The sequence below is a fragment of the Pangasianodon hypophthalmus genome, chromosome 29 (genome assembly GCF_027358585.1).
Source record: "Pangasianodon hypophthalmus isolate fPanHyp1 chromosome 29, fPanHyp1.pri, whole genome shotgun sequence".
Classification (NCBI taxonomy): Eukaryota; Metazoa; Chordata; class Actinopteri; order Siluriformes; family Pangasiidae; genus Pangasianodon; species Pangasianodon hypophthalmus.
In genome coordinates, this window is record NC_069738.1 from 4,911,234 (window position 1) to 4,923,339 (window position 12,106).

General features: G+C 41.1%; 1 protein-coding gene across 1 annotated transcript; it reads left to right on the plus strand.

Annotated features, from left to right (window-relative positions):
• Positions 1-285: 285 nt before the first annotated feature.
• Positions 286-11,915, plus strand: lrp12 (low density lipoprotein receptor-related protein 12). The gene is made up of 7 exons (XM_026942410.3): positions 286-1,279; positions 4,825-4,881; positions 5,017-5,152; positions 7,210-7,412; positions 8,599-9,721; positions 9,869-10,001; positions 10,228-11,915. The coding sequence occupies exons 1-7, from the start codon at positions 1,204-1,206 to the stop codon at positions 10,951-10,953; spliced, it is 2,454 nt and encodes an 817-aa protein (XP_026798211.1). The 5' UTR covers positions 286-1,203; the 3' UTR covers positions 10,954-11,915.
• Positions 11,916-12,106: the final 191 nt, after the last annotated feature.

Genomic DNA, 12,106 nt, shown 5'->3' on the forward strand with positions numbered 1-12,106 from the left:
GCACAGGGGCATCGTCATGCTGGAACAGGTTTGAGCCTCTTTTGTAATGTTACAGCACACAAAGACATTCTAGACAATTGTGCAGAACCACATATAGGTGTGATGGTCAGGTGTCCACAAACTTTTGGCCATAAAAAGTATTAAATACTGACAATTTCATATCGACTTTTCCCTCAGAAACACTCATGAACATGAAGCATTTTGAGTTTTGCTCTCCTAAAAGAAATTTCTGTAATGGCGGCCATGATGTTAGGCGCCATAGTTGCGACAAGAACACGACAGAGTAGGAGTGAACGGATTGGGACGCGTCCAGGGTGAAGTACCCGGATGTAACAACACGCACTGGGGTTTAGCTCGGGCTCGACAATGTCACCGGCTCTTTGTTTGGATCAGAACCACGGATAACGGACTGTCTGGTTTTTTTTTTTTGTTGCTGTTGTTGTTGTTGAATTTTTGTAAAACAGAACGGATTTAATTCTTCTGCTTTAAACAGTTCAGTGTTTTATCCCTGCGCTACTTCTGCTAGCAGCTGAAAGAAAAGGAAACGGGCTAGTTAACGCTAGCTAGTTAGCTAACACCGCCTAAATATAGAATTAAATAACTAGGTTATAATTGTGTTAATATTATTTTTTAAATTTAGAGATATTTCTGGGGTTTTTTTACACGGCTGCGTGGTTTCATTTCTTTTGTTTGTTTTGTATGTAGCTCGGTGGCTAACATAGTTCAAGCTAGCAGCGTTAGCTTATTGCTAAGACAACCAGGATTTTTCACTTCCTGTTTTTGTTTCTTTCTTTAACATTTAAACTGAATTCAGCTTTAATTCATTCATCTAACTCACATCATTTCTGCCTGAAATGTCACGCTAGCCATTTTACTAGTCATTTAGGATAGTTAGAGTTAGCTTTAGGTTACACTATTTATTTATTTATGTATTTATTTATTTATTATTATTGATATTATTAGTATTAATATTATTGTTATTTATTTGTGAGCTTGTGAGCATGCAGCTGTGGTAGTGTACAGCTCTGTCTAACCTCCCAGCAGTTTAAAGTTATTTGATTTAGCAGCATGTCGACTTAAACAGCTTGCTTTAGTGTTGTTACATTTCTGAACCCATCCCTCAAATCAAGGTGTGTTAGATTTCATATGAAATAAACATTAAAAAGCTCAGACAGGTATAAAGGAGAGGGGAAGAGTGATATTATGGCCTGCGCTTGGGGCATGAAGAAGATTTCATCATGGACACAGTCACTCTTCATCCTCAGCGTGGTCTTCCTCAGTGAGTACTGAAGCTTTAAATTATGATCAAGAAGGGTTTCAGTGAGTTTTATTCCTGGACAGATGGTCCTGTGTGTGTGTGTGTGTGTGTGTGTGTGAGAGAGAGAGAGAGAGAGAGAGAGAGAGAGAGTGTTAACACACAGCTGGATGGATTGAAGCTGAAGTCACAGGAACAAAGAGCCTCTATTGTTCACACACACACACACACACACACACACACACACACACTTATTATCTCTACTTTATTTAAACATATAGATTAGATCTCTAAAGATCAACTAGATCATCTGCGTCTTTAACCCTTTCATATGCACGAATGATTTAAATCATATTATTTTTTTAAAATATATTTTTATATACTTTTTTTAATTATCACTTATATTCAAGATCTCCTCGGTGTAAGAATAACATGAGTAAAAAAAAAAGGATTATAAAAAAAACATTATACGAATTTTAAAAAATGTCTCTTGCTTTGTTTAGAAATCAACATTTTTAACATTCAGAACTAAAAAATATTTTATGTTCATAACCAAAATGATCAATATTCTTGTCATGTAGCGCTGAGCAACATTTCAGTAAAATATATCAGGATACTTAAAGACATTTCTCCGATACAAGATACATATCATGACGTTTAGGTTTGTTGCATTAAAAAAAAAAAACTATGAAAAACTTTTATGTTTGCCAAAATAATTTAGTTTAAACTGAAAAGGATAAAAAAAAATAACATGTAATAGATGTGTGTGTTTTTTTTTTTTTAAAACAATATTTTGCAATAATAATTAAAAATGATACAAGATATGTATCACGACGTTGAGGTTTGTTGCATTATCTACCAAAATAATTCATTTAAACTTTTCATTAAACTGAAAAGGATAAAAAAAAATAACTTTTAATGAATGTTTATTTTTTCAAATAATATTTTGCAATAATAATTTTTTTAAAAAAAAGTGCATTCTACAATTTTAAAGGTTAAGTTACAGAATTTTTAACAGCACATCAGCCCATTGCTGTCATTTCATAAATTTGTTTGTGAACGCTGTTTAAATAGAAACGTGAAAGAAAAGCGTGTTGTGACGTCACGTCACTGATGACGTGTACAGAATATACGCCGTTTAGGACGGTCTCGAGATGCAGCTGATTTCAGAAGTAAAAAAAAAAAAAGGTTTTTAAAAGAACTGAGGCTTTCACTGGAGTCTGGCACAAAAATCTTTGTAATTTAATTTTGAAAGTTTGTAAAGATGTTACCAGAGACATGCGGCTCTAGAGAGCAACAGGAATCAGGAGAATGACTGAAGTTTAAGGTTAAAGTGACTCAGAGATGATTATATTTTTCTTTATAAGGCTGTTTGTTTTTTTTTAAACACTTTCCCAGAGTGTGGAAACTGAGCATGAAAGAGTTACATTTTACCCGCAGACGTTATTAATAGATATAGATTTTGTTTTTAGATCCAGATCGTGGTGTCCAACTCCATCTCCATCACGGCCCACATGAGGATTATTCTGTTCCCTGGAAAGATCATAAACCGTCATCGCATTAGTGTTTTAAGTGGAAATGATCTGTAGATCAATAGTCCAGGCTTTTAAAAAATGAACGTAGGAAGAATGTTTTTATGAAAATGAAAAGGGTCAACAAATATTACCTGTGTGTTATTAAGTGATTTAAAAAAAAATTAGAGCAACAAAGTCAACATCTAAGGTTTAGTTTTACAGGAGATGCCTGAAAGCTGCGGTTTTCTTCTTTAGCTAAAACAACGGTAGGAGAAATGCAAAAAAAAACAAAAAAACAATCCACTAAGCTGAAAAGCCAGCTCACCGAAGGGGAAAGGACGAGAAGACATGAAAATAAGCATTTGCTCCTGTTAATGGTTACTTCCACTTTGTGTTGATTTTAGCCGTATTCAGACAGGATTAAATGTCCACGAGGTCCTGGGGTAGTTTCCTGTTTTACAGGCTGTAATTTCCTGCGTGACTTTATTTCTGTCCGGATCGGCCGTGTCAGTGTTCTTCTCCGTCCTCCTCTGAGTAAATTACAGGCCTACTGTTTCTCGCCGCACTCTGATCATTTTATTCCGGATAAACGCGGCCGTGATTATACCCAGATGTCGCCTCACGCTGAGGAGAAATAGATAACTGTTTAAATGCTGCTGCTTGTCGTATTCAGTCTTGTGGCGCGTGTATCGGTGCCCTTCCCCGGATATAAAACACTTCCTGAATCACAGATGCTTCTTGATACTTTGAGATTATGAATTATGTTTTTAAATTGATGCTGGAGCCTTGGTTCTCCCCAAACTGAAATAAGAGCCAGCGTCTCTTCTGTACTTCACAGCAATGCTGTGAATGAAGCGTGATCACATGACCACGTGACGCAAAAATCCGGAAAATACAAAAATACACACTAGAAACTCGCTGCTCCAGTGGTCATTTTATTGCTGTGCGTGTAAAACAGGAGACGTGTAAAACAGACGTCCTGCTGATAAACTAATCCCATCGGAATAGGGCTTTAATCTCGGTGAAATTTGACCTGTGAGTTTGCAATCCTCCGTCTTTGTCAGCCAATAGAAATCTGGATGATGTGACTGTAGTCTCCATGTTCAGTAAAAAAAAAAAAAAAAAGAGAGAGAGAGAGATAGAAGAAGATGCAGGTTATTAAGTCGTGTCACACCGGACTTGTGCCTCACTATTATTTATTTTTGTTTTTATTGATTTGCTTGATGCACATCAGGATTGTTGCTTGATGCACATCAGAAAAAAAGAAGAAAAAAGTCTCATCCCCTGACACACACTTCGGATTTAGTTGCCGTCGGATTTATTTTTTTTTTCCCTGCAAGGATTTTCTCGTCAGTGATGTTAGTATCAAAACTGACCTTTTTTAATCTTGTCAGCTCGTGCCTTTGATCAGATTGTGCACGATTCTTCTGTATAAATCTCGTCAAATGAAACCATTTCTTCAGTGGTTTGTAATCTTTTAAAAATGTACGGTAAAGCCACTTGACGTGATTAAATCTGTACTGAAGGGGTGTGTGAAATGTTTGTAATAGTTTCGCTGCGTTCATGACCAGGTGGGAGTTCGGATGTTTCCGACTTCCCAGTAGGAAAGATCCGTTTGATCGTCTCTTCGACTCATAATTCCTGTTCGGAAAGGCGGAGATTTTCTAGCGCTCCGAGCTGCGATTCTGTAAGTCCACATTCATAAGAGTGAAAATTAAGAAGAAGAAAAACGGCGTGATTTAAGGTTTTTAAGCTGTCAGCGGAATACTGGCGATAGAAGACTGTTATTGAGTATTTGTTTTATTTCCGACTTCAGATGGCTAAGCGCATGTGAACGCCCAAAAAGTGGGAAGTTGTTGGAAATTTCCAAGATCCCCGTTGTTGTGAACGGGTCAAAATTTCCCCATGTGAAAGATTTTATTTTGCCACCACACAAATGTGTTGTTTCAATCTGTAGCGTCTCAGACCTTCACCAGAGCAGCTTTTCTGACTTTCCAGTTCCTGATGTATAATTTTCTCTGATGAAGACTGTTTTTTTTTTATTCTGTTTACCAGATAAAGCAGTCTGCTCACAGCATGGTGATAATGTCTACGTGTCAGGGATCTCTAATGGTGAGTTCTGTAATCTTACTAAGAACGACAAAACCCCAAAAACTAGAATCATTATTTGTGATAAATTGGGAAGTGTTAATAATCTGTGTGTGTGTGTGTGTGTGTGTGTGTGTGTGTGTGTGTGTGTGTGTGTAGCCTGTGGAGATGTGGTGGAGCAGATCAGGGCCTCCAGCGGTGTGATCACCAGTCCTGGGTGGCCTTTTGAATATCCGTCTCGCATCAACTGCAGCTGGAACATCCGAGCAAATCCTGGAGAAATCATCACCATCAGGTACCAAGACACACACACACACACACACACACACACACACTCACACACACACACACACACACTCACACACTCTCTCACTCACACACACTCAAACTCCGTCTCTCTCTTTCTTTATAAAAGCATTAACACTTGTAGTATGTTTCCAAACAGAAATCATCACCCTGAGGTAACACACACACGCACACACACACACACACACACACACACACACACACACACACACACACACACACACACGGAGTAACATCTTACCAAACTCATTAACACACTTGTTGTATGTCACCCTGGTTTATAGACACACCAGACCACACTTTAACACACACACACACACACACACACACACACACACACACACACTCAAACAACTATTTCTTTCTAAAGGCACTAACACAATTGCTTTAAAAACAGAAATCCTCACCCTGAGGTAGAGGCACACCCAAACAGACAGTAACACACACACACACACACACACACACTAACATCTTACCAAAGGCATTAACACACTTGTAGTATGTCACACTGGGTTATAGACACACCAGAATACACTTTAACACACACACACACACACACACACACACACACACACACACACACACACACACACACACAGACTGTCGCATCTTACCATCTGTGTTTCAAACTGAAATTGTCACCCTGAGGTACACACACCTAAAACTAAACACACTTTATACACACACACACACTTCTGTAATACAGTATAGCAGCATCAACACCATATCTATCACAATATGCATCATAACTCATTTCTTTTAACGCATATTTTATCAGTAGTAATTCTCTGTAATATCACACATTAGTATAAAATCATTCAGACATAAAGAGCTTTATGAGTATTATGAGAATCCTAATGATGATGATGATGATGATGACGATAATAACGCCGGGTTTGACATTTCCCGTAATAGTACCTTGTGCCGGTGTTCGCACAGAACACGCTTAATTATTTAGGTTTATAATATAATCAGCGTCTATAACTCTTCTTCCTCCAAACCGTAAAGCACGTGTGTAAAAATAAGCGTCACACGAGTACAGTACATCAGGATACTGACCACATGAAATATTTCATACATTACACAGTGTTGTTTTTGTGTTCGGTCACTTTGAGGCCATCCACATCAGCAGTAGAGATGTTCTGTTGGTATCCATGGTAACCAGCACAGAAATACACACACTCTTCTTTCCCCACAGGGTGTGATTTTGCGGTGCACAGACTATGAACAACTTCAAGAGCCCACGAGCAGAAAAACATTTTTAGTATAGTCTGTTTAGACTGTGAGCAACCGTCAGTATAAAACTAAACGTATATATGTAAGTAACGTGTTTAGATTAGATACATTCACGCCACTGAAGGGGTTGATTAATTTTCCATAACAGCAGCTCTGACAGTAGTGCATTTCCAAATCGCAGGTTCTAATACGTTATTGTTTCTATAGTAACAGCTCGTTCACAGGGACCTGTACAGCAGACGAGCCACATTAACAGATTAAAAACCGTGTCTGTGAGGAGACATTTATTTAGCATTTATGGAAGGAGTCTCCAGTGTCAGTGCTTTGTAACAGTCAGAAAGTCTTCAGGATGAACAACCTTGAGCTTTGCAGTTTCTCTGTAACATAAGCTGTTTTTTTTTTTTTTCCCTTCTTATCAAGTTCAAGAGTGAGAAAAAAAGAGAGGCTGGTGAGGAATGACTGTTTATAGCTGCTATAACATAAGCGAGAACAGGAACATTAAACGTAACTGTAAATGGATAAAAAGTATGATGTATTTATTTAATAAATAAAAATGGTAATCGGTGGCGAGTTGCTGCGGTGTAAGAGGAATAAAACATTTCATGATGCGCTGTTATTGGAAAATAATCAACTTCAGGGTGGTAACAGTAACCCCGCTTCATCACACCACTCTTCCACTATTGTTGATTATTTTCCTATAACAGCACAACACTGAGTGTTTAATTCCTTATGACCAAGTGAGATCCACTGCAGCGGATGTCGACTCGTCAGTTCATCTGATTTCATTTTTATCTTGTTTTTAATGTCCAGTTTTCAGGACTTTGAGATCCAGAGCTCACACCGCTGCGGATTGGACTGGATCTCCATCGGCACTTACAAGAACCTGGACGGATACCGAGCGTGCGGTTCGTCCATCCCGGCTCCGTACATCTCCTCTCAGGACCACGTGTGGATTAAATTCCACTCGGACGACACGCTCACTGGCAAGGGCTTCAGGCTCTCTTACATCACAGGTAGTGCGGAAAATAAACCCTGCTATTTATAACACGCGGATAAAGGAGGCACACGGCAGGCTGTGTTGCGTAATCGTATTGCAAATCCCCGTTACAAATCACCTCTGTTCTGGGTTTAGTCTCTCTCTCTGTCTGTGTTTGCTTTCTCTAAATTACTTTTTTTCCCCCCTTTATGTTGTTAATGTTTTCTTTCTAACAATTTTGGCTACGGTTTACAATTAACATTACATTTTGCTCTGTAGATTATTGTCCAAAACTATTACTTTACCAAAAAAAAAAGTGTTTTGGTTGATAGCTCCCAGTCTGAAAGCACATGTAATGATTTATTCTATTATTAGTGGCAGAGTCAGAGCTTATTAAGTTCATATGGCATTGATTTGTGTGAGTGCTTGGTGGTTTTAAAAGATTTTTCTTCTCAGTGGATGAGCAGGCTTGGATGGTTCTTGGCTCTCAACAGCGGTCGTTCAAATCACTGACTATTCTTCAGGCTATATTTTAATAAACGCACTCAATGCTCTTGAACCGATTAGTCAGATCCAGCTGTCTACTAACAAGGACTCAGCTGATCTTTATTGAAAACTCCTTTATTTCAAGCTAAATCTTTAAAGCTAAATTCAAAGATAAATCCACTTTGGTTGTCTCGATGCTGTGTATTCAGTTGTTCTTTTGACTTTATTCAACAATCACACGGCAACAAAATAATCCTTACAATAAGATAAAATGTTTATACAAATATATGATAAATCATAACACAAAACAAAACTGAGATAAAACAAAAGCACTCTATAACTCTATATTTGAAATTCTTATAATATATGTAGAATTAGTGATTTTTTTTTTTTTTTTTTCTGTATTTCGCAGTGCTTGTTTTGGACGTCTGTAACTGAATACACTTCCTGGTTTGTCAGAATGATGTCTCTAAAAAGGGAAACTTTCTGCACCAATCCGAATTGGTCCTCATTTGCATGTTTCAAACACCGTGCTCATAATACAGTGTTAAGCTGACCTCTGGTAACGATTACAGCAGATGTTAGTGTGATCATCTACACGTTGTGTGCTCTTACTGATTAAGAACACACTGCTGTCTGTTTGATGATTTTAATGTATTAAGAATTGCTTAGTCCTGTTTTTACTTGTTTCTTATGAAGTACTTTTTCTGTTTTTTGTTTTTTTTTTTTTCCCTCAGGAAAGTCAGAGGAGGCGAGCTGCGAGTCGGATCAGTTCCACTGCGTGAACGGAAAGTGCATCCCCCAGTCATGGAGGTGCAACACAATGGACGAGTGTGGAGACAACTCAGACGAGGAGATGTGCATTCATCCCAACCCTCCTTCCTCTTCTTCATCTTTTTTCTCCTTCCAGCCGTGCTCATTCGATCAGTTCCCCTGTGTGTCACGCTACACCCGAGTCCTCACCTGCCTCCCGTCTTCTCTCCGCTGTGACGGCGCCATCGATTGCCAGGATCTGAGTGACGAAATCGACTGCGACACCCCCGCGTGTTCTGAGCTTCGCCTTCAAAACTTTTATGGAACTTTTAACTCTCCGAATTATCCAGATTTCTATCCTCCAGGTAGCGACTGCACGTGGCTAATCGATACAGGCGATCGCCGCCGAGTCGTCCTGCGCTTCCTGGATTTCAAATTGGACGGAACTGGTTACTACGGAGATTTTGTAAAAGTGTATGACGGCTTGGAGGCGGAGCCTAGACGCCTCCTTCGCGTTCTGACCGCCCTCGATTCACGCACTTCTGTCATAACTATAATTTCGTCGTCAGGGCAGCTCCGGGTGCACTTTTATGCAGACAAGATCAACACAGCGCGAGGGTTTAACGCTACATATCAGGTTGAAGGGTTTTGTTTGCCCTGGGAGATGCCATGTGGGGGAAACTGGGGGTGTTACACCGAACAGCAGCGCTGCGATGGATACTGGCACTGCGCTAATGGCAGAGACGAGCTAAACTGCAGCGGATGTGGCGAAGATGAGTTCCCGTGCTCGAGAAACGGTGCGTGCTACCCGAGATCTGACCGCTGCAACTACCAGAACCGCTGCCCCAACGGCTCCGACGAGAAGAACTGCGCTTTCTGCCAGCCCGGGAACTTCCACTGCAGGAACGGGCGCTGCGTGTTCGAGAGCTGGGTGTGCGATGCGCAGGACGACTGCGGCGATGCCAGCGACGAGGACGCGTGCCCCGTCGCCGTGCCAACACGGGTCATCGCTGCCGCGGTTATCGGCAGCCTGGTGTGCGGTCTGCTGCTCGTCATCGCGCTCGGCTGCACCTGCAAACTCTACTCCCTCAGGAGCTTCGAGCGCAGGTCAGTAAAACTAAAACAGAAATATATATTTATTCAGCAGAGCTTTATCAAAGCTTCAGTGTGTTCACTGATTTATGATAAATCGTGTTGATTTTTTTATTTTTATTTTTTCCTAGCTCATTCGTTATTTCCTCTCTTTCTTTTCAGGTCGTTTGAGACACAGTTGTCCAGAGTGGAGGCTGAGTTACTGAGGAGAGAAGCTCCGCCCTCATATGGTCAGCTTATCGCTCAGGGTTTAATTCCCCCTGTGGAGGATTTCCCCGTCTGTTCTGGCAACCAGGTAAAGACCTCTATTTGTTTCTCTTTAGACATTCCAAAAAATAATAATTCCTAAAACTGTCATTCTTTTAAACTTGTGTTTATTTTTAGGCCTGGTATTATATATATATATATATATATATATTTTTAGCCTTCCTAAACTTGTGGAAAGATTTTTTTTTTTGCTTTAGCCTAAACATGCAATGAACTTTTCCTAAACTCCATTATTAATTCTTTGTCTCCCTCAGGCTTCCGTGTTGGAGAATCTCCGGCTGGCCGTTCGCTCTCAGCTCGGATTCACTTCCATCCGCCTCCCTTCCTCTGGTCGCCATGGCAACGTCTGGCGCCGGCTCTTCAACTTCACACGTTCTCGCCATTCCGCCTCCTTAGCACTGGTGTCCTCTGGCGCAGGGGTGGAGTCAGACTCAGGAAGCGGGGCTAACGGTGTTGGAAGCTCCGCCCACATTTCGGAGCGACTGGACTCGGATGATTCGGAGAGTGAACAGCAGGGGGCAGTGGGCGGAGCATCGGCTTCTCTTCTGCCTCACAAAACCCCTCCTGCCGCCACCGTCGTGTCTGTTTCTGCAAGCGCCGCCCCACATGCTGTAGCCGAGAGCGACGATATAGTCACCCCGCCTCCCAGTGGGCGTGGTTCGTTTGTGGCGCGCGGGCTGCGCTGGGTCCGGATGTCCCTCGGATCTCGGTTTGCGCAGCAGAACCGGAGCCCTCTGAGACAGATGCAGAACGGAACAGCAAGCGAAGAAGATGACGACGAAGACGTTGAGCTCCTCGTTCCTTTAACCGACACCTCGGATGCACCCTCCGCCGCTCCCTCGCTTCGAGGCAGGCCAGCGATTCGGGACGGGCCGTGCGACCACTGCGGGATGGTTCACACGGCTCAGATTCCTGACGCCTGCTTAGAGGCCACGGCTAGAACAGAAACCAGCGACGATGATTCTCTTTTGCTTTGTTAATTCTCAGTACAACCCGCTTTGCCTTCGCTTCTTCACTCTCCCTGGCAAGGGAAAGTCTGAATGTTTTTGGACACCTGCCCTTACCCGTGACCTTTCCAAGAGCTTCAGAGCAGTTCTGGTGACGCCGTCTCCCCTCCAATGTGCAGTTTCCTGTATCTGGTTTAGCTTAAGCGGTTAAAGTGGGTGTGCGCTGGTTAACATGACTGGATGGTTTTGATTTCAAATCCCAAGACTGACAGAGGGCCACCGTTGGGCCCCTGAGCGAGACCCTTAACCCCTTAACTGTTCATCTGTAAGCTTGGATTGAATTACGCCTCACTTGTATGACGCGTCGCGTCTGCCAAATAGGTTAATTTTTGACCTTTTCCTGGAGAGGAGAAGGGTTTGGGATACACACTCAGCAGAATGGGAGAGAACGCTGTTTGGGAGAGGTATTAAACGTACACTGGTACTGGGGAAACTAGACGATTCAGATGCTTCGAGAGATTTATTAAGTATTGAATCATTCTGATGTCAGTGGAAAGGCTGCATAATTATCCACACGGTACATTACATATAAGCTGCCGGGGCTCTTAATTCAGATTTAAAGGCGTAGTACGATTTTGCAGTTAGAGCAGATTATTTATAATGCAGTGTGAATTAAGGAGTGACTATTTTTAAGGATGTTACATTCTATAACAGCCACCCATGTTGTGTTGTATTTATTGTTTCTTTACTGCTTAATGTTTTGGTACTGAAAACTCGTGTGAGAGAGAAAGCGTGTGTGGTTTGTGTGTGTGTGTGTGTGTGTGTATTTATTACTGGTTTTAATTTCAGTAGTGGTTACCTGAGAAGCATGTTACATTGTCTTGTGCTTTTTTTTTTGTTGTTTTTTTTTTTTAAGTGATTATTGTGTACGAAAGTAAATGTATATAAATATGCGTAACTGGTTACTGCACTAAAGAATAAAGTATTCCATCCCATATCGGTTTACGCAGCATCATTAAACACAAAACAACATCTGGTGTCTCCTTGTGTGCGTCCTGGTGTGTCTAAGATTTTTATACAGACGTGATGCTAGAAAATAAATATTTAATCACAAACCTCTGATTAGGACAAGACTAGCTGATTCAGGCTCACGTTATTATCCCAGAACTGCTGATCAGTGCAGCCA